The following is a 23,119-nucleotide window of genomic DNA, read 5'->3' on the forward strand; positions in this document are numbered from 1 at the left end:
AGAAGCAGAGAAAGATAAAAGGCATCAAAAGGAAGTCAAATCTAGTGAGGTAAATAGAAAGGAGCATAAACACTGCCAAATTAAGTGTAAACATGTAATAAGAAAAGCCAAAAAGGAGTTTGAAGAACAGCTAGCCAAAAACTCAAAAGGTAATAACAAAATGTTTTTTTTAAGTATATCAGCGGCAGGAAGCCTGCTAAACAACCAGTGGGTTGCTAAACAACCCTGGATGATCAAGATACAAAAGGCGCACTTAAAGACGATAAAGGCATTGCGGAGAAACTCAATGAATTCTTTGCTTCAGTCTTCACAGCTGAGGATGTTAGGGAGATTCCCAAACCAGAGCTGTCCTTTGTAGGTGACAAATCTGAGGAACTGTCACAGGTTGAAGTGTCACTAGAGGAGGTTTTGGAATTAACTGATAAACTTAACAGTAACAAGTCACCGGGACCAGATGGCATTCACCCAAGAGTTCTGAAAGAAATCAAATGTGAAATTGCGGAACCACTAACTATGGTTTGTAACCTGTCCTTTAAATCAGCTTCTGAACCCAATGACTGGAAGATAGCTAATGTAATGCAAATATTTAAAAAGGGCTCTAGAGGTAATCCTGGCAATTACAGACCGGTAAGTCTAAATGTCAGTACCGGGCAAATTAGTTGAAACAATAGTAAAGAATAAAATTGTCAGACACATAGAAGAACTTAAATTGTTGGGCAAAAGTTAACATGGTTTCTGTAAAGGGAAATCATGTCTTACTAATCTATTAGAGTTCTTTGAAGAGATCAACGAACATGTGGATAAGGGGGATCCAGTGGATCTCGTGTACTTAATTTACATAAGAGCCTGTGGTGAGGGGACCTTGTCAAAGGCTTTCTGGACATCTAAATTGTCATAGGATGAGGGAAGATCCTTTCATGGATTGAGAACTGGTTAAAAGACAGGGAACAAAGGGTAGGAATAAATGGTAAATTCTCAGAATGGAGAGGGGTAACTATTGATGTTCCCCAAGGGTTAGTCCTAGGACCAATCCTATTCATAAATGATCTGGAGAAAGGGGTAAACAGTGAGGTGGAAAAGTTTGCAGATGATACTAAACTGCTCAAGATAGTTAAGACCAAAGCAGACTGAAGAACTTCAAAAAGATCTCACAAAACTAAGTGATTGGGCAACAAAATGGCAAATGAAATTTCATGTGGATAAATGTAAAGTAATGCACATTGGAAAAAATAACCCCAACTATACATACAATATGATGGGGGCTAATTTAGCTACAACTAATCAGGAAAGAGATCTTGGAGTCATCGTGGATAGTTCTCTGAAGACATCCATGCAGTGTGCAGCGGCAGTCAAAAAAGCAAACAGAATGTTAGGAATCATTAAAAAAGGGATCGAGAATAAGATGGCGAATATCTTATTGCCCTTATATAAATCCATGATACGCCCACATCTTGAATACTGCATACAGATGTGGTCTCCTCATCTCAAAAAAGATGTACTGGAATTAGAAAAGGTTCAGAGAAGGGCAACTAAAATAAGGGGTTTGGAATGGGTCCAATATGAGGGGAGATTAAAGAGGCTAGGACTTTTCAGCTTGGAAAAGAGGAGACTAAGGGGGGATATGATAGAGGTATATAAGATCATGAGTGGAGAAAATGAATAAGGTAAAGTTATTTACTTGTTTCCATAATATAAGAACTAGGGGCCACCAAATTAAATTAATGGGCAGCAGGTTTAAAACAAACAAAAGGAAGTATTTCTTCACACAGCACACAATCAACCTGTGGAACTCCTTGCCTGAGGAGGTTGTGAAGGCTAGGACTATAACAAGGTTTAAAAGAGAACTGGATAAATTCATGGAGGTTAAGTCCATTAATGGCTATTAGCCAGGATGGGTAAGGAATGGTGTCCCTAGCCTCGGTTTGTCAGAGGGTGGAGATGGATGGCAGGAGAGAGATCACTTGATCATTACCTGTTAGGTTCACTCCCTCTGGGGCACCTGGCATTGGCCACTGTCGGTAGACAGGATACGGGACTGGATGGACCTTTGGTTTGACCCAGTATGGCCGTTCTTATGTGGGGGGAGGGATAGCTCAGTGGTTTGAGCATTGGCCCGCTAAACCCAGGGTTGTGAGCTCAATCCTTAAGGGGGCCATTTAGGGATCTGGGGCAAAAAATTGGTCCTGCTAGTGAAGGCTGGGGACTGGACTCGATGACCTTTCAAGGTCCCTTCCAGTTCTATGAGATATGGAGATATACCTATATTAAAAAAAAAAAAAAAAAAAAAAGTCTTAACTAATACCTCATAGGGCTGGAAAGCAGCATTAGCATCATGTGACATCCATCTCTCTCGGGCCGTCAGTATGTGCTTGGCAGGCCATGCTGAGAACCACTGCTTGTCTTCTGCAGGGAGGCTAACCCAGACTGGTGTGTTTGTACTGGCAGCGCATGAAGGCCCAACCAAGACCTGGGGTCCCATCACGTTGGGTGCTGTACAGACCGAGGAGGAGACAGGGCCCTGAGAATGAGTCCATTGATAATTACTGGTGTCAGACTCTGTTTCTGCGGCACCTCCTTGAACGTGGAAAAAGGGACAGTACTGGAGCAGATGGGCACCTTGGCTGCTGTAGTTCTCGAGCCGCATTCAAATTTACAGCGGCAAGATGTGCAGGCAGGGAAAGCAGGTCTGTAATGGGAGGTGAGGCAAGTGCTTCAGGAGGGACCAGACACTGATCACCACCTCACTGACCTGTGTGTTCAGTTTTTCTACACTGCTCCACTATAAACTAACGCAAAAGCCCCAGCTGCCTATGTGTGGAAACCGCTGCCTTAGACCTGTGCCTTGTGTGGCGAGGTCAGGGGAGACCACTGTGGTTTCCCAGATTAGAACAGGAAACCACGAGTTTCCCTGAGTGAGAGCAAAAATGCACAGTTCTAAGAACCAAGCCCTCACATCATGCCCAGAACATAAGACTCCTGTTAAGGCTGCTGGTCAGCTTTTAGAAGAGTTATGCTGACTTTTTGGTCCCTAGCTCTGTATCCATCATAGGGTAGTAGCTGCAGACATGCGGGGAAGGGAGGGGGTCTTTTGGGAACCAAGAGCTCTTAGAGAAATTGAAGAGTCTCCCTTCTCCCAGGAGAGTGCGCGACAGAGACCATGTTGCTGTGGCAAAGTACTGCAGAGTCTTCTTCCCCCACCCCCAAAATCTGGAAAGGCTGTTTCATTTTGTTCTACTTTTAAGCCAGACCCCCTAATAAAATATTCAGATTGAAAGACTAGAACCGATCTAACATTACCTTGCATTTGTCTTACTGTAGGGTGCTGTACAAAAGAGGTAGGAAGAAATGTGCATGGCACTTTAGGCACTGCCCTGAATCTTCAGAGGGGACTAGCAGTTTTGGGGTACTTCCATTTTGGGGTGTCCAGCTTGAGACACTCGTGGGAACCCAAAGTGCTGAATTCCCACCCTTTAGAGATCAGGCCTTTTAAGATGTCTCAAGTTGGGGTTCCCATAATAAATGGTCACTTCTGAAAACAAAGGCCTCGGATCCCAGATCCTAAGACAAGAAGACTCTGTAATGAGGGATGGGAACAAACATTAGGAGGACAGGAGGACATGGGTAACTGGCACTATGCTGTTAGTTAGGTTAACTACATATGTCATTTGGACGGGGGATTCTGACATCAATTGGACTCCTTTTCTCCTCCTGTCTCCCTTCACTTCTTATAGGAGGTTTTATCCTCCATCTCCCATCTAATCTCTCCTCCAGCTGTACTGACACGCCTTCCCTGATGCCTTTTGTCCCTTTGTCCCCAGCCCCCGTGGACAGCGCACCTCGGCCTGGTGTGTTGTTTGCCATCTGCTCTGTCTCATGGATATATTGATGAGCACTATCAAAATCAATATCCCACTAGATGAAGCAAAGCTGTAGCACTAGAAAAGGACAATTAGTCACCCAGACTAACAGGCGGGGGGAGCAGAAGTGACATCCTGGAATCAGAGCCCAACAGCACAGAGCAGGCTGACTTGATGCAGGGTGTTTCTCTGCAGCGTATGCTTCTCTATTGCAGCTAAAAGAACCGTCACCCAGTTCCCTGTCCAGTAGGTCTGACCCTGGTACCCATCTGCTGGCCTTGTGAGTCACTCAGGCTAGCATGCTGAAGATCTCCGCAGCCTCAAATGGTGTAAAGAATCAGTAACACCTCACAGGGACATGCAAGGTCCTATCAGATGCAGAGTGACAGGATTTAATGCAGTTTAAAGGGTTCTGTCACATATGATTAGGCTAATCTGTTACACTTTTAAGGGACCTGACCAATACAGTGACTGTTTTTTTTTAGGCTATTAAATGTTAATTGCAGCTATATTTAGCTTAGATCCCTCAGTCCAGATTTAGTTTTCCTTTAGTCGTTGCAGCTACAGCTCCTGGGGCTCCCACATGGCACCATGATTGCTGGCAGTAGAGTTGCTGGAATCCTGGCAGAATGGCCTTTGCATTTTCAAAGCCTGTGTGGATGGGGGTATCCTGCATGAAACCCTGGAGTCCATTAAGATTATCAACAGGCCCTGAAGGGAATCCTAGCTAGCTCTCCATGCCCAGAGGGATGGTACCCCAATGGGGCAGCAGATTCTAGTTACCATACAGATAGGCTTGGAAGGATTAGATTTTTATTGGTAAATGTTGATAAACGTCACTTGTCTGTGTGTGTCCAGTGAAATAATTTCCATCAATAATAACTGACATTTACAGGCACATTCTGTATGTCTAGGCAAAGTAAGAAATGCTGCCTGAGAACATAGAGGCAAAAATCCAGTGATTTAGACTTTTGAATTAGGCTTGTTACAGGAGTAGTGAAGGAACAGTAAGAACAGGTTTGATCTGTTGATTTAAGGATATTTACTTTGTATATTTTGACATGTGATATTGACAATTTGTGTGTTAACAGTTTGTAAGCTTTAACTGTGAGACTCAGCCTCTACTTTTGTAAAATAATTGTCTGACCCCCCCAGAATTTCTCACAGACTCCTAGATGTTAAGACCAGAAGGGACCATTATGATCATCTAGTCTGACCTCCTGCACATGGCAGGCCACAGAACCCTGCCCACCCAATCCTGTAGTAGGCCCATAACTTCTGGCCGAGTTACTGAAGTCCTTGAATCCAGATTTAAAGACTTCAAGTTACAGAAAATCCATCAATTACTCTAGTTCAAACCAGCAAGCGACTGCGGCCCCATGCTGCAGAGGAAGGTGGAAACCCCCCCCCCAAGGTCTCTGTTTATCTGACCTAGAAGAAAATTCCTTCCCAGTCCCAACTATGGCAGTCAGTTAGCCCCTGAGCATGTGGGCGAAACCCACCAGACACACACCTGGGCAAGAATTCTCTGTATTACTCAGAGCCTGCAACTGTGAAAATTTAAAATGGATACTCTCAAAAATTGCTTAAGAATAAATAGACATTTATCTATCAAAATTATTAAAAAAATAAAATCAAGTTCTGCTAAGCCTTCACCTAGACAAGTCTGCATGAGAGATTGTAGCATTGGTGCCTGGAGATGTACATGCCCACACCCACGTCCACACTTAATAACCTACAGGCTGCCTTGTTGTTTCCCTGGGCCTGTGTCTCATTTCACTAGAGCCACAGCAGCAGCTCTTCCTACTTTATTCTGTGGCCCTCCCTTGCCAGGATGCATTAGGTGCTAGAGTGAGTTGAATACCCACGTTGAACGTGTAGGCTACTATCTTTTTCCAGCGTCCTGCTCTATAGAGACAGGTACTTTTCTGAATATCTGTTGTGCCACAGACATGTTTTGTTTGTCAGGGAACAGAAGTAACCGCCCCAGCTCCCGTGGGCTTCCATACGCTATATTCGAGAGAAACCCCGCTGTCGCAGGCGCTTACCTTTCTGCAAGGAGCTTGCTGCCTCAGTCGCGAGCTGTAGCTGATCTCCCTCTTGCCACAGCGTTGTCTAGGGTGTTCCCTTGTGATGGAATAACATGGCTCTCCAGCCAGACTAGAGAGTCCTCCCCTTCCAGAACAAGCAAGAGTCCCAAACAACCAAAATCCATTCTGCAGCCCCCTGAGGCAGGAGTGTGCAATAATCCTTCAACCCTTTGCGTGCTTAGCTTTCCCCCTCGATGCAGGGCTCAGGTCAGAGTCAGCTTCTTCACCCTTCCACAACTAACAGCTTGATAGTCCTTTTCCCACCGGGGTCTCTCTAGGGGAGGCAGACTGAGCTGATGGTGTGACTTCCTCCCTCCATTGGTCCAGCCTGGGGCCTCTAAACAAAGACAGGTGCTAACACCAGGCTTCAGACCCTCACCATTACTGTGGTCCCCAGGCCTCTTCCTTCACTCCACTGTTATATCTTGCCCCTGTGGGACTTGTACAGTTTGTCCTCCTTTACATCCCCTCCTAGCTACTCCTCCCACTGTCTAGAGAGAACACCCCTCTCCTATGCTCTCTCAGCAACTCCAGCTCCCTGCCAGTCTTTTTTGACTGAGCCACAGGCCACTTTATATAGCGTTACCCACTCTTACCCAGCATGCCTTGAAGCAGCCTACTATACCCAGGGTCCTTCTTGGGACTACATCTCCCAGAATTCCCATAGGACTAGTGGCAGCTGCTCTTAAAGGGTCCAACATGTTCTATTACACTCCTGCTGAAGACTTCCTTGTTGTTAAGCTGGTAGCCCATTATGCACATGGATTGACTGGAGTGTATTTCAGATACAAGCTTCCTAACTAGTTTTATGGTGACATTTTCATTTCTAAGCTGAATGCAGAAAAAGTTTTAGAAACCTGGAAGGTATCTCTGAAACCATTTGGAACTGCCTGGACCATATCTCAGACTAAACCTAGAGCAGCTTATGCAACTACTGCTTTTGAGAGGTAGTTAAGATACCATCATATTGTCATAAGGCAAAGGGAACAGGCTTTTAATTAAACTTGCATTTGCAGAGTACACCCAGTCTTATATAGCTGCCAAAGAGAACAAACTATTCCCAGCTCATAAATCATGATGGGGGAGGGGAAGGAAATAGACTGCTTTTGTATACGACATCAGGAATCCACGATAAAATACAACCTTCTGTCCACCCTTTGGGGACATTTAATTATGGTATGACACTGAGGTACAAGTGAAAAGTTGCCCCTGGAGTTTTCACGTCCACTGGTCACCTCACTGACTGTTTTCCTTTGTCCCTTAGGAGCACTTACACATTTCTATCCTAAAAAAAACCAACAAAAACCCTACAACCTTTTGGTGGAGAATAGTAACTGACATTCTTTTTAAACACTTAGGCTTGTAATTTTGAAATCATTGAACCTAATTCTGCTCTTAGATACACCGCTTTACTTCTGATCTTTTGCCGCTGTAACAGAAAAGAACTTGGACCCTTTGCTGTAGCCCCATTCTGTGGCCTAAATTTTCAAAAGTGACTAGTGATTTTTGGATGCCTTAATTTTTAGATCATGTTCAAAGAGGATGCTAAGTATGACTGATAACAGATGGATGGAGGCATCAGTAAATGAAATGTGTAATCTCTAAACAAGTGACCTTTTAATGCCTTCCTTGGATTGCCAAAAACTGGTTGGCTTCTCAAATGTGGGGGATGGAAATAGACATGTTAACATAGTTTTGCATGGGAGTCATGCTAGACTGGGATTAGTTTAGAGCAGTGGTTCTTAATCTGGGGTGCTTGCACCCCCTGGGGATACGAGATGCCCTTTCTGGGGCTGTGAGACATGCCAGATTTTTTTAGAAGGTAAATCATCGAAAACACAAATTAAGCACAGGCACGTAAATACAACTACTTTGTTTCATCAAACCTATGTATTTATTAACATTATACATTTTTATCGATTACTGTAATATACAAACAAACTATATCTAGGTTTAAGGGGTGCAAGAACATATTTTGATTTTGGTAAGGGGTGCGAGAACATATTTTGAGAACCAAAGGGGTGCAGACTGCAGTAAAGGTTAAGAACCACTGGTTTAGAGGCTAATAAAAGGAGCAGTTAAACAGATAAAAGTTAAATTGAACTGTTAATACCAAACTGAGTAAGAGAGAGCTCTTTAACTGGCAGTGCTACAAGGCAGGTGCCTTTTTATTCTAAAGCAAAGTGGTTTTAACAGTACAATCATTTTATTACACCATGTACTAGCACTTGGATTCATTCAGTAAAATATTGCTGGATAAGATCTCTACAAGGACTTTTAGCTGGTTTGAAATAAAGTGGCTTTTTCAACAAATTATATTACTGGGTAGAAGAGACGTGTAGAGATGAAATATAATGGCCTTCAAATTACATTGCTGTGTAGAACTATCAGCCCTGCCTTAGATCTTTTTCTATCTGGGTGTCTGAAAAAGTGTAATTGAGATGGCAACCAGAGAGGGAGCAAGCACATTCGATTAACTCATTAATGAGAAGGTACCTTAATCCAAGTGACAATTGTACTGGGAGACTGTCCAGGTTAACCAGGTCTGACTGGTTGTTTAGCGAATGCCTCAGCTGTATTTCTGTAAAGCGGTGTGGCCCTTGCTTGTAGACCAGATCTGAGCTTACTAGCTGGTTTCTTCTGTAAGAATTATTGCCAAAGGCATGTTAACCACCACAGCAACTTGACACGATCCAGAGATGGGAACAAAATAGAATGGTCCATGAAAACATGCAAACATAAACCTGCCTCTTTGGTGAGGCTTATAGAAATGAAGGGGGAATTTTTTTCATTGGGTTTTTTTTTTTTTTCTGCACTCAACATGAAATTCTTGCTTCTCTAAGCCAGCTACTAGTCTTAGTGCAAACTACTGCCTAGACACCCCCTCCCTTGCTGTCTGTTAAAGTCACATTGGCTCTTCTCCCTACACACGGGAAGTGCTAGTCCTGATGCTGTGGGGATGGGGACCTTTATAGATTAGTTACTGTTGTTATCTGTATGTCCGTGGTACCTTCGAGCCCCAGTTGTGGCCCACAACCCCGCTGTGCTAGGTGCTGTGCAAAGCCAGTCCCTGTCCCAGAGGTTGTGCTGGTTTCTGTTTAGGCTCCTATATCTCACCTGGCACCATGGCACCTGAGTCCCTTATACTCTACAGGGCCCTGTTAGTTCTGGGGGGTTCTCTGGGGCCACAAAGCCGTCTGGTGGTTAACCAAATATGTGACTCGCCAACCAAGGCTTTGTTCCACACTTACATTCTTCACTTGGCGTTTGGTCGGTCCTAAATGAGGCCTGAAGGCAAATGGAATTCATGCTGGTTTTAACCAGATGATTATGATTAACATAATCATTGGACAAGCTACTTCATGTTTTGACCAAATAACTCTGTGATAAATCTACACAATAAAAATTCCTAATGGATCCCTGGAGGAAGGGAATGCTTTGGCAGGGGAGCAGCGAGTCTTAAAAGGCTTTAAATTAGTTTTCTTCCTCTTCTGCTATGATTATTAGACACTCTAAATAGCCTTTCCTTAGGCCAGATGGGCTCTTTGGACTAATTGGCAACTGCTTGGCTGTTTTCAGAACACCTGAGTCACTTCCCCTCCCCCCTTTTCTCATTCCATCACCGTTGGTGACTAATTACCAGCCGCGCTGTGGGAGTCGTAGAGAATGTGGACTGACCCACATTGCAAACTGTGCCATAATCCTAGGGGATCTCTGTATCGTTGCCCAGTCTGCAGGGCTGGGTAGAAAATGCATCCAGGGGACCAAGCTGAACTCTGTCGCTGGGCTTCTGGCTTTGTTGTATTGTAGCTCTTGGCTTCAGGAGAAGCCTTCTAAAAATAAATGTGTCTTTCTTTTTTGTCATGGGGTGAGAGAGCGGTGAGATTTGTAGGGCTAAATTGTACTCTGTGTGCTCGCTGGAAGAAGCTCTGTAGTGGAGGAGGGGGTGTTGGGTAGCTGGGGACTTCGGCTCTGAGGTTGGGAACCTCACCACAGCTAAGGGGCACTGGGCATGCCCTTCACTTCATGTTGCTGCCTCTGCCGGGCAGCACCAGTCTCGGGCTAGTCCCTGCAGCCCAGGTTGTGAGGCGCCACAGTCTTGTGGCAGGGAAGCACCGTGTAAAGTTAAGTATTTGTGGGTAACTGGACGTGCTGCCAACACAGGCCATTAGCATCTTCAGCTTTGTCTCCCTGTAAGAAATGATAATAGGAACTCTGGGCCAGTTTTTTCAAGGTATTTAGGTGCCTGAAGATTCAGACAGGCAGTTTTGAAAATCCAACTAGGAGCTTACCTCCCACTAATGTCAATGGGAGTTGCTTGGTGATTTTACCAGTCCGGTCCTCTGTGCTTATTGTGCTGAGGAGGTGGCACCTAGCAGCAGTCCGGGGCAAAGGGAGCCAACTGTTTGCTAAAGGAAGGGCATTGTAATGCGGGCATTCCAGGGACTCTGGTAAAGCTGCCGAACTCCATCTGGGAGTGCTGGGAACCAGTGGCTTGATCCGATCTGTTGCACCATCAATATCGAAAGATGTGCACATCCATAGGCATTTCCATCCTTTGCAATGCTTGGGGCCACAGCTAAATTTGACTTTCCAGGCCTTCTAAGGTTGTGGTAAATGTTCTCTCCAGTGGAAATACTCTTATGTAACGGATACAGATTGACAGTGTTAAAAGCAGCTGAAGATGGTTCTCTTGCCTGGGAATAAATGAAATGGTTCTGTGTCAAGGTGCACCAGCCCTGATCTGACTGAGACCAGGTAGGTGTTGGGTTTGTTTGCGAAGGCTGCTGGCTTAGGAATTGAACGGTTCAGCTGTACCCAGGGTTGGAGTTAGCAAAGGGCATTCTGCCATGAAATCAGAGAATAAAGCCTAATAGCACAGAGCCAACGGAGCATGAAACGCAGTGTGAACATTGTCCTGTGTCGAGTGCCTCAGCACCTCTGGTGGCTCTTGCGGATTGTATCTGTCAGTTGAATGCTGGGTTATGACTGGAGATGGAGTCAGACTCTTCAGTGCTAATCTGCTCTCCTCTGAGTTATCTCCACCAACCCTCTGCTTGGAGGCAGAGAGACAGATGCCTTCGCCTGGCTTCAGACCTCCCCCGGTGGCCTAGTTAGTCTTCATTGCATTCTGCATCGCAGGTTGAGTAATGTGTTTTGCTCGCAGTTGGAGCGCTGGGTGTGGACGCTTGGCAGTTTGCAGGCTGAAGCTCTGTCGCTTGGGGAACTTGATCGACCTTGTTTTCTTGTTTCTGACCATTGCTTTTTCTGTCTAACTATTTTCGTGCCTAAACGTCGCTACACTGCTCAGCTCCTGGGAGCTCAGCTCGATGCGTCTGGCAGCTAGCCAGGCCACTGGTTCCCCTGGCTCCTCCGTCCTCTAGGGCTCCTGCCTTCAGATTGCATTGATTGAAATCAACCGTTTCCTTAGAGAAAAGAGCTTGAGAGTGGGAGAGGAGGGCACTGACCTTCTTGCCACATCACCCCCCACGGAGACTGAGCCCAGACTGGCCTGTAGAGGGAAACTCCTCGAGTTAGCTGGGCCATGTCGTATCTCACTCCCTTGTGCCGACTTCCTTGCCTCGCCACCTCCCCTTCCATACAAGGAAGATATGTGCGACTTCCGCTGTGCTGGGAGTGGGAAGCCCCCTGGGGCTTATATCTTCTCCCGGGAACTAATTAATGTCAGATTAATTGTGTTAAACCACTCTAGCCAAACACAGCTCTTTCCAGAATGTAACGCAGGCTGATTATCCGTCCCGCCCAACCAGCACTTCAGATGGCTGCGGTACTTTGCTCCTCCACTTCTGTGGCTAGCAGCACAGACACTCTGCTGTAACGTCAGAGGGGACAGTCCACTGAGGGTGAGGAGAAGGCACAGAGCACTTCTCCCCACTTGTAGGTGCAGGTAACAAATACTGCTCGGAGGGAAAGGGACGTGGGGAGGCGGTAGCTGAATGGAACTTAATATGGGAGGTAGAAGGGGCTGAACAAAAGCCTAGAAAACATGGGATGAGCTTATCTCAGAGTGAAGATACTTCTCAGAACGTCTGAAGTCTGCAACATGGAGATGGGGGAGTCAGGAGTGCAGACCTGCAGGCTTTAGCAGTTTGTAAACACGGCCCTGAATCGGATTTTGCTTACACCAGCATGAGACCCGAATCAAGGCCGTGTGGCATTGCCCTCTGTTAGGATGGGCGAGTGTTTCTATTGGAATAGGTTTTGCCCTTCCAGCCCTTTGGCAGTGTATCCTGGATGCCGAGAAAGAGGTGCTTCTCTCTCTTGCAGAGGGTCTCTCCTGTCTGTGTGCTGCTGGCTAGGGGTTCTTGTTCCCTACGCACAGCGTGCTGGCAGAGCAGTGAGAGACATGCTGCCGGAGTCCCTGGGCCGATAGCATTTGTTTCTAGAAATTGTTCTATCGTCCGCTCTCAGGGTTCCTGAATCCACATGGGAACACGGCCCCACCAGGCCTAAAACCTGGCAAGCTCCATGCCGTCATATTTCACATCTTGCCTCCTCTGCGCTCTACTGTCATTGCAATGGGAATTCTGGTGGGGGTGGTTGGGGAGGGTGATGTCTGAGATAAACTTGTCCTAGGATGAGATCATAGTAGAACTTACAGCTCAGGAACAGGCACCCGTGAAAGCTCCTTATGTGGTATTGCCCCAAAACTTCTTTCGTTCTCCGCTTTCTGGTGAAAGCATCAAGGGTCACATCATCTTCAGAGACAGGATTCTCTTCCCACAAGCATAGCAAAGCAGAGAGATGCCACAGACCTGCCGACTGCTAATGCAGAAATTCACCCCGACTACAGATGAAAACCGTGAGATGTCCATGCCTGCACTACTTCATCTAGCACCCAACCCGCACAAGGCACTTCAGAGCAAATAAAAAGCCATGCCATGTCCTTGCCCTGAAGAGATTAAAAAATAAGTGGGTTTGTTCTTAGGGTGGTAGGAGCATCACCAGCATGAGATGAGCCTTGCAAACAAGCCAGGCTCTGCTTTTCCTTTGGGTAAATAGCTTTGCTCCTAGTGGATCTGGGATTGGACCTTCTCCAACACATCAAATTCACATGCTGCAAGAAGGAGGTTGCAGCGGTGTGGAGGGGGTGCTGGCAGCCTGGGCCCTCTGCCCGTGAAGGGCCCTTTTACCTTAGGGCTTCAGCTTTATTTCTTCACCCTAAAGCCATTCCACACACAAGCCCAGTCATTCCCCCTGCCCAGGGTCTTCATTTCCTGCTGTACCAGCCACTTGTCTGAGAGATGCCACCTGTTCCCTCTCTCTCTCCACATCAGCTGAGCTCTTTCAGCCTTGAATAGGAATCAGGGCTCATTAGGCAATCCCCTGAACCCTTCCCAGCTGGATCTGAGGAGCACCTCTAACCTCTGAAAGGGACTCTGCATAACCACAGGGCTGGCTGGCCCCAGGTCCCCTGACCGCCCGGTTACATAGGGACCTCCTAGCATCCTACAAGTTAGATCTGGAAAAGAACTCTTAGATGATGCAATGTGTCCCCCTGTGAAAGCAGGGTGTAGTTCCAGGGCAGCTAAACTCCTGATCTGATCAGAAAGGCCACGGCCCCTCTGGCTTGCATATTCTTTAGTGTCACTCTCCATCTCGCGCCGTTTGCAGCAACAGACACATTGGCCTCCTGGCACCTGGGTTGGATGGAGTCTGCCGTGTAGCCCGGTGACTCTGCGTACCTCCTACGTGTCACACTCAGTCCTGCCTGGAGAGCACGAGGTCACAGCTTTCTCTCTGGCTGCTCTGGTTTGCCAGAGGAATAAAAGTTGTGAGTTCTCATTTTGAATATATGGCCTAAAATAGCACCATTACATAAATGTACAGGGAAGTGCTGCATTATTTAGTGTTCTGAAATCCCACGCCCGCCCTCCCTCAGAACCATCGCATCAGGAATTCTCACTGTATCTGTGTCAGCATGCTCATGAAATACCCCCGAGCGTAATGAGCTCGGCCTCAGCCACCCTCCACTCGTACGCTGCGGCTCTCGCCATCCCTGAAAGCATCCAGATAGGAGCAGACATGGCAGGGCCCTACCCACTCCCACATTAATACCGACTACTTAAAGTCTAAATAATGACACACCTCTCTGCAGGATCAGTGACATGAACATTCCCGTGAAGAGCCAGAGAAGAATTAAAAACGTCTCTTAATTTATATTCTGTCTTTCCAAACAAGTCCTACCATGTACAAGCAATAAACTCTTGTCTCCCTCAGGGATAGGGATGACACAGTCCCATTAATCACCGCTGTGTCCTTACCTCCCACCTCCCTTTCCCCTGTGCAAGCCACAGCTCCTCTCTGCTGCCAGAGGGAGTAGCTGCCAAGCATAGCCATTGTACTGGCCAGTGAGGAATTCAGCCAGGAGCCTCCCAGAGGCTCCCACATCTTGCTTAGTGTGTCGCCCTGTGACTAGGCTTGTAGGGCACAACGTGAGAGGGCAGAGGAACTGACTGGACAGAGAGCTTTGGAAGGAGTAACAGGAACCCAGGGCCAGCGGCACTGTACAAACACACAGCGCGGGACGGTCTGGGCTCTAACACAATAAACAGACAAGACCGAGAGTTATCCTCACTCTTCAGATGGGGAACTGAGCCCCAGAGAGATCAGGGGACTTGCCCAAGGACACCCAGGGAGGCTAGAGCCCCCGAGTGCTAACACAATGCCCTAACCACAAGCCCATCCTCCTCCCACGTGTGCCAGTGCGGAGCGTGGCCCTCTTGCCTGAGCTTTGCCATGGATCTGTCCCATCCTGTGGCGGCGAGTCGGGCATATTCTTATCCTTTAGGCTTTTGTTGTTCGAACATTTAGGGTTAAAGTTGCAAGAGCATCAAACCCGATGTCTCACCATTTGTGCAACGCGCGGTGCCAAAGGAGACACCGCAGGCCGAAAGGGGAGCGAGAGCGTGAAGTGCCCCGTGTCCAGAAAGTGGCACAGGGATGAGCTGTGCTCCCTGCCTGGGCGCCGCTGGATCCCTGTTCACAGAGAAACGCCGAGACGGGCTGGCATCCCAGCCTACAAACGGCAGCATCCGTTCAAGGGGCTGGGTCAGGTGAACCTGATCTGCTTCTCCTCAGATTAGCATCTCTTGCCATGTCTTTAGCGTGTATCAGCTCTTTGAGACAGGGACGGTCTCCATTTATGTGTGTGCACTACAGTGGGGCCCGGATCCCTGACTGGGGCCTCGAGCCACAACCTCAGTACAAGTACTAATGAATGCTCCTGGCTGTCCCCGTCCACCGTGCAGCCTCTGAACAGCTCTCCTGGGGGCATGAGTCCACACAAACCGCCTGGGTCTCCACTCGCTGAAACCAGCAGGCATTGTGAATCCGCGGAAGCGGATGCAGTATATAAATCCGGAACAGCTTGGTACTCAGACTGCAATGACAGCTAGCCAGGTCTAGTGTTTGACCGATGGGGCACAGTGCAAGAGATTGAAAGTCTAATTCCAGTACAGAGAGAGCAAAGTGGTGTTTCCAAACTCCGGTCCTTCAGCGCTCGCCACCTGTCTGGAACGTAGCGATTGCTGCACATGTACGGGCCCGGCGTGGATTCTCTACCCACAGGAGAAGCTGCTGAGTTCACGTTTGGCCGAGAACTAGCCTGTTTTGCTTTGATGCCAAAGATGCCAAGCGATCCACAAGCTGCTCAAGCACCGCAGGACAATCTAACGCCGCCTTTGCAGTCCTGCTCTCCAGCCCACCCGACGTGCATGCACCAGGTAGGGTGAGTATCGACGTTGTAGCAGCCTCGCTGAGCTCCCTGCACTTCCCCCAGTACTCGTCTCTCGTCGCCAGCCCTGCCCTGGTGAAAGGTCCCATGAGGACGGCCCTGGAGCACAAAGGCCTCTCTTCATCCCCTGAGCAGGCACAGCGCTGGGAGCAGGAGGGCAGCTTCCCCGCCACGGGCCTCCCTCCGGACTGGGTCAGAATGCTCTTTTGTGGGCAGAGGGTAGTTGAGTCTTCATGGGCCCGTCACACCGTGGCCATCTCAGCTGGGAAGCCAGGAAAGGGGTGGGTCTGGGATAAGCACGTGTCCACTGGGAACTAGACATAGGTCAGATTCATTCACCGGCCACTGGCGGGTAACTTTTGGGGCCTGGGCTGGATTGAACTGGGGCTCTAGAGGTGACGGGCTCATTGGCTTTCACCCTCTGCCTTCAGCCCAGCTGTCCACAGCGAAAGGAAAGGCAGGGCCGGGATAGCACGGCACCCAGGAAAGGTGCCCTTGTTCCCTTTCAGTGAGTGAATGGCGCTGGGCTGCCCTGGTGAATTGGGCCTGGTCCACCCCAGCAACAGAGCAGCTGGGTGTGGGAAAGTTCTCTGTTTAACCTGGGCATGCCGGGGGGTTCCTGGAGATGACAGTACATAATGGTGCCTTTGTTGGAGAGGCCCCAAAGGGCAGATGATGTCACCTTGCACTGGGCTGTGCGGCTGCTCGGGTCGCTGGGGGAGAGCTGCTGAATCTCTTTGGCAACGAGGCAGCCAGGAAAAGGCTGCTTTTCTCCCGTCCCTTTCTAAAGTGGGTGACGGGGTTTTGTTCCCGAACAGCACACGTCATTAGGAACGGAAACCTCCAATCGGAGCTGTCGCCCCCGCCCCCTTCTGTGCCCTTGGCAGCTCCCTGCACTGGGAGCACCCACTGCCCACGTCCTTTGGACCGCCACGAAGCAAGGGTTTGGGCTCCAGACACATCTTTTGCCTTCGCTAACCCCCCTTCCAGGTGGACGGGGTTGGTGGCAGTGGGGGCCATCTGCATGAAACGCCCAGAGGGCAGGAGTTTTCTTAACACCAGATCAAAAGAAAGGGCTTGCAGTGCGTGCCCATCCGAATGCTCGTCAGAGCCCAGACAGGCAGGCTCCCCTGAGCCTCGGTACAGAGAAGAAAGGAAGGTCTGGTGTGCCTGGAAATAGTTCTCTTCTCTGACCCCCACTCCCCCCAGGTCAGACTGACACCCCCCCCTCCCCCCTCCCCTAACCAGAGAGCTCATCATGGTGCGCCTCGCTATTAACCCCCTCAGTCCAGGGCAGGATCTCCTCCTGTTTTCCCAAACTGTTTGCCTACAGTGTTTGCCTTTTCCAGGAGACTGTCGAGGGAGGGGAAGGAAGTTCTTTAAAGGAGAAATAATTATTGCCTTTCAGATGCTTAAAGACTGAACTCAAGGACAGGCTGTCGCAGTTCATCTGGTCTGGCTATCTCCAGTTTCTTCAGCCCCCTTTTTAAAAACCATCTATCAGTTTTCTCTTACCATGAAATGTAAATGATTGACAACCCCCCTCTCCCAGGAGCATCAGCCTGAACTCCACCCAGGGGAGCGGACCTAGTGGGAGGCTCACTTACATGTCTCCTGCTTTTAATTTAATCTCAAATATCTGACCCACTGGCTTTTCCTTCCTCCCTGTAAGGAGCAGCTGAGTCTCTCTCCAGGTCGGTCTGAGGCTTTGCATGGGCTCTTAGGCAGGGCACACATCAATTGAGATGCCATGCAGCCCTGATTACCCCAGGGTGCTGGGCATTGGACATCACAGGGAATCGTTAATGTAGTTAAATGACAGACATTGGAGGATGGGATTCTTCTGGGGAATAGCAAGTTTGCACACACTATACAAGAGACCAGTGTGATCCTAACCACATGAGCAGGAGCCAGGAACTCCCAACTCCTAGTCCCAGCTCTGGCATGACTTGCTAAGCGGGCCTTTGGCAAGCCACTGTGTTGTGGTTTCCAAAACCGTGAAATGGGGCAACGTTTCCCTGTCTCGGAGAGGTGCTGCGAGGATCTGTGTTTGCAAATGACAGAAAACCTCTGTTTCAGCAGGAAGTATTTGGCTCAGTCACTTTCCGGTTGCTTTTGGATTCTGAGGTGGTGTGTGTGTGACAGCAGGAGATGCTCAGGATCTTGGAGGGATTCTGCTGAGCTGTGCAGAGCAGTGTTCCTGCAGGATCTGTTTTCAGACCTAAAGCCTCACTTAGGCACTAGCCAATGGGAAGGCTTTGGCAGTAACACGGGACGACGTTTTCTGGAATGGATTTTGGAGGTTCCTTTAGCTATTTGGGCTGAAACCAGCTGGCAGTGCAGTTTCAGCAGCAAAGCGGGTGAACGGAGGGCGTGTATTCTGGAAAGCCCTGGTCCACAACTTGGCCTCCTGCTGTCCACGAACTGTGCTTGGTTGTGGCTTCCAGAATTGTACAGCGAGGGAGGGGGTCGGTCTATACTGCGGTGCAGGAGAATTTTGCAAAACTCTGGGAGCTGTATTCTGGCTTCACACACCTGCACGTGTGCACCCCATCAGGAGGCTGGTTTGTCTCTGAGGCCAAAATATGAATTAACAGGAAGCGGCCGGGGTGGATTTCACCCCGAATGTGCCCAATGTACCGACTATAGCTGCTGGCAGAAGCTTTTCTGTCCCCTGCAGAATGCCCCTAAGGGAGACAGAAAATCCCTGTGACTCTGCGAGGACCTGACGTATGGCAAAAGGCTGAATTAAGAGGAGCTGTACTGAGCTGTTGCTTCCTTTTACAGGCAACTTTCAAGAAGCTGGTCTCAGAGCTGCATTCACAAGCTGAGCACATGAACCGCCTACGCCTGGCCAACATGACCTGCTCATTTAAGGGTCACTGGGCTCAGGGCCAAGAAAACCTGAGGGTCAGAGCAATTAGAAACAAAATGTTGCTGGGAACGCCAAGCTGGAGGCTTTAGGAAAGGCAAAAGGTTCTACCGGCTTAATCCCCGGATTTTGCAACACTGGGCCCCTCAGAGTGAATCAGGCAAGCCCACTCTGCAATGTCGCTTGCAGCTTTGGGTTCAGCGGGTATTGGCTTGAACCAAAACACTCCAGCCCAGTAATCATTAATTTAACTCTCCAATGCTCCAAGGTGATTGATTGTACGTGCTGCAAGCCAGTCTCCTCCTCACATATGTTTCCATGCAATAGGATGTCCCTTTGGTCATAATATACACAAGCTGTGCAGGATTGGATGGCTTGTGAGTGAGTAATGGGCTGCTAAGGCTCTCTCTCACCTGCTCAGATACCCGTGCGTATCACATAGCCCATGTGAAAAGAGCTGGTGCTCGCAGCCCAGTTCCTCGTGGATGGACATCTGCAGAGAGACTCTGCTCAGCGCCTTGGTGACAGGCTTGGCAGTGAGGCTAAGGGTGGAGGGCTGGCTGCTGGCTCGAGCAAGGGACTGGAACTCAGGTTTCCTGGGTTCCCTTCCCAGCTGTTTGACTGTCTTGCTGTTAGATCCAGAGCTGGTAAGTGGAAGTATCTACACTTCTATTTCCGCATCTCTCAAAGGGGGTAACCGCTGCCTACCTCACAGAAGCATGGTGAAGCCGCCTATTTAAAGAGCTCTGAGACCCGTAGGTGACATGGGCCAGAGAATTTCTGGGCTCCGAGTCCAGATTCCCTCTCACTCCTGAGGCTGTGTCTGCACTCAGGCTCCCACACCATTGCTCTAACACTACCGCTGCTCCCCTAGTGTTAGCATCGGCAGGGTTCTGGCTCTGGGCAGCTCTAGGTGACACAGGTCAAAATGCTCCTCCTGATCAGGGCCGGTGCAACCATTGAGGTGACTTAGGCAGTCGCCTAGGGCACTAGGATTTGGGGGGCGCCATTTTCTTCAGCAGTGACCGCGGCGGCCGGATCTTCGGCCGCCCCGGTCGCCGCCGGCATTTAGGCGGAGGGAGCTGGGGCAGTGGAGCGCGGGGAGGGCCGCCTGCAGCAAGGGGGCAGCACGCAGGGGAACTCCCCGCCCCAGCTCCCCCCTGCCCCGCCTCCTCCCCGAGCAAGCCGTCGCTGCTTCACTTCTCCCGCCTCCCAGGCTTGCGGTGCCTAAGCTGATTGGCCTAAGCTGATCGGTGCCGCAAGCCTGGGAGGCGGGAGAAGTGAAGTAGCCACAGCGGCTCGGGGAGGAGGTGGGGGGAGGGGGGAGCTGGGGTGGGGGGGGCGCCTCAGGGCGGGGGGACGGGAGGGGGGCGCAAGGTGGAAGTTTTGCCTAGGGCGCGAAACATCCTTCCACCGGCCCTGCTCCTGATACTAGCAGCAGTGGGAAAGCTGGAGACGCCAAGGCCCCAGAGCGAGTCCCGACAGACCAGGGCTGTGGCGGGTGATGCTTCCGCCCATGCTGGGCTTGATCTGGGCATAAACATGAGGCTGTTTAGTGGGTCCAAGCCTAGCTGTGAATTTTGGTTGGAAGTGGAATCCCCGGTAAAGGGGACGGAGTTACGGCACGTGGGGATCCCACGCCTGACCCAGAAAACCACCCGCCTGCTGCTCGTCTGCCCACACAACGTATTTCCACGAGCTGACTGCACAGAGCAAAAGGCTGGTTGTAGGACCGGCTGCTTCCATTGAACTAGCAAGAAGTGCAGAGGAATTACAGACCTTCCTTAAGGGGGGCAAGAGGCTCCTGTTTGTTCTCCCCGTATGGGGCATATGGATTTGGAGGTGCTCTGTCATCATTTGTTAATACTGTATGTTGTCTGTTTATTGGGATGTTTATGGTAGATGGGGTTAACTCAACAGAGGGCTGGCTGGGAAAACAGGCCGGAAGGAAAAGAATGGCTCAGGATAGTCACCTCTCAGCAAACACTGAGGAGTCGTTAAGGGACAATGCCAGAACTAGCAGCTTTGATGGTTTTACCTCCTCTCCAGCCAGCCTACAGAACTAGTTCTGGCCAGGACAGGAAAAGGCCTGGAACGTAGAAGAACAAAGGAACTGTGGCAGGATTTATAGGGTCCCTCTGAAGAGAGGTTGAGTACTCATGGGAAATGAGGCTGAGATCCAGCGCCCCATTGGGGTGCTCTGGAGAAGATCGCCATCACAGGATGGTAGGCCTTCAGGGACGACAGACGTGCATGTAGACTGTTGGACCCTTTGGTTTGAGACGGCTGTCTGAGCACGGTATTTGTCATTAGTCGTAGATGGCTGACGCAAAGAACCCCAGGTCAGCCCTGCAGGGTAAGCACAGTGGATACCTGGGGCCCGGTGTGAGAACGGGAGGATTGCGAAATTCCGCCCCAGGAGCGGTAAAGGCACAAGGTCTGACACCCGGCTGGTGCCTTCTGAGAGGGCAGCTAGCCCTGCACTGTGACATACGCCCCAGGGGGCAGCTATCCAGGCAGAGCAGGGGTAGGTCTGCCAGAGAGCTTTGTGTGGGGAATGTGATAAGTCAGATGGTGGAATAAGCTAACTTAAATTAGAAAAAAAGCGTATTCAGGATATTTTGCCAACCTCGTCCAGTGTATTTCCTGCTCGTTTTCTGCTTTCCAGTGGCCACTTTTATGTTTCTAAGGATCATAAATCCTCATTTTTCCACTGGACGGGAGGTCCGACAGTCTAATCAACAGCGATCTGTGTAGTATTGTTTACATGTTGCCCCGTTACCGGGAGCACAGGCCCAGCTGTGCTCAGCTACATTCGAACATGCCGACTTCCTGCGAATGTTTGACCCCTCTGGCGGCTGCTCGCAGTACCCGGGGCTGGGACAGTCGTATGCTGTGAAAAGGGAAGAACCAAAGCCCTTCCTTCCCCCTCCGCACCCACCCACCCCTTTGCAGGTCTGGTGCACTGGTAACGCTCTAAGTCGGTGCTAGCTAAGATGCTGAGAGGGAAACTCATGGGATATTTAAAAATAAAAAAGTAGAGTTTAATTTTCTAATCCCATCAGTTTCAAAGGTCGGCGCTTCTAATAGCAATACTGAGATGAATAAAGAGAGCGCGAACGTGGCCTCCATGGGTGAGGGAGGCAAATTTGGTTTGAAACAAGTAATGTTCCGTACATTTAAAATATTCACTCTCCCTGCATTATTACTGCTTACAGAGCCACTCTCCCGGCTTCAGAAGCTCCAGCCTGCAATTGCGGTGGGGGGGAAAGGTACCTCATTAGGTTGCTTAGATCAGCTACTTGCTGTAGCCAGTTTAGGAGCAGGGGCTGTCCCGCAAGCCATGCAAGTGGGAGACTGTGACTACCCGTTCTGTCAGGGGAGCAGAATTGGTCAGAGTTCCATCTACTTCCTGAGTCTGTTACTTCCCCTGCAATCTCGAGTAAGGTGTGTTTTGAGGAAGGAGGTGGAGCTATTTATTTTTCTAGAACATAAGGGTCCAGAAACAGCACATTGACGGTTGGGAAGTAGTGGACACACGCCACGGTATTAACTTTATATTTACATTCTAGCTCCCTGCACCCCGGTTCTTTGAAAGCTAAATCTGCAGCTAGACTGGCCTCAGTTGGGATCTTGATCTCTAGGAGCTAGATAAGATCAGTCCTGCTACTGTTTGGATAGGAAATCCCACAGGAAAATCCTGGTTATTCAACGGGGTGGGGGGAGGGGACTGTGCTCAGCCGTAATCCTATATCCAAACCATTTCCCTCTTCAGTGTCAGTGGGACACTGCAGCTGGAAATACTGTCTTTCACCTGACATCTAAAATGGAGGTCCTGGTCATATTAAAAATCCTGTGGCATTTTCCCCCCCCCCAGTCACTGTCCGGGCTGAATTCCCATTTGGGTAATTACAGCCTGCCTCCGTAGACTCCTCTGCAGTGTTATCTGGACGGAGGGTTCTTCTAGACTTCTTTCCTGAACTATTCTGTGCTCTTTTCAAAGGATGCTACAACACAGTGGTAGTGATTGTATGAGATTAGATTGTAAACTCTTTGGGGAAAGGCCCTTGCCTGACCTTTGGTGCAGGGCCCAGCCCAGCATTCCTGATTGGGCCTTTTGGGGTTACCACCCTGTCAATGATAATACGGAGTTTGTCCAACGTTTGGATTTTTGGCTCTGAAATTGGTCAGACAGGGACAATTCTCTCAAATTGAGGTGCAGAGGCACAACCGCTGCAGTCCTTGTAACGGACAGTGAATGAGAGAGACATTCACGGCTGCAGTACCTTGGACCGATCATTCAGAACATGCTGAGGTTTCTGGCTCAGAACAAGTGCTATGATCTGGTCTCTGTGGAGAGGCATTTTCAGGCTCTCGTGTATTCCTGCTCCAAAGAGCCCAAGCATCTCTGCTTCAGAAACATTTTTCTCTTGATGTGACAGGATGACAAACCCTCAGGTGTTATGTCAGTGATCCCGGCCATTCCTGGCTCTGGGGGTTCTCTTCTGCCTGCTCTTTACTAATGGAGAGGCTGCATCTCGCG

General features: G+C 49.3%; 1 protein-coding gene across 2 annotated transcripts in view; it reads left to right on the forward strand.

The window, feature by feature from the left end:
* Positions 1-23,119, forward strand: part of LOC117889456 (carboxyl-terminal PDZ ligand of neuronal nitric oxide synthase protein-like) — a 61,328-nt gene that overhangs the window by 15,090 nt on the left and 23,119 nt on the right. Inside the window, exon 1 of one of the 2 annotated variants that reach the window (XM_034793674.1) lies at positions 19,034-19,223. The exons of the other annotated variant lie outside the window; for it this stretch is intronic. Coding sequence (XP_034649565.1) covers positions 19,062-19,223 — 162 coding nt within the window. The 5' untranslated portion in view covers positions 19,034-19,061. Of the gene's footprint in view, positions 1-19,033; positions 19,224-23,119 lie in introns of those variants that run through there. 2 annotated transcript variants of the gene reach the window in all.

The sequence above is a fragment of the Trachemys scripta genome, chromosome 17 (assembly GCF_013100865.1).
Source record: "Trachemys scripta elegans isolate TJP31775 chromosome 17, CAS_Tse_1.0, whole genome shotgun sequence".
In the NCBI taxonomy this organism is placed as follows: domain Eukaryota; kingdom Metazoa; phylum Chordata; order Testudines; family Emydidae; genus Trachemys; species Trachemys scripta.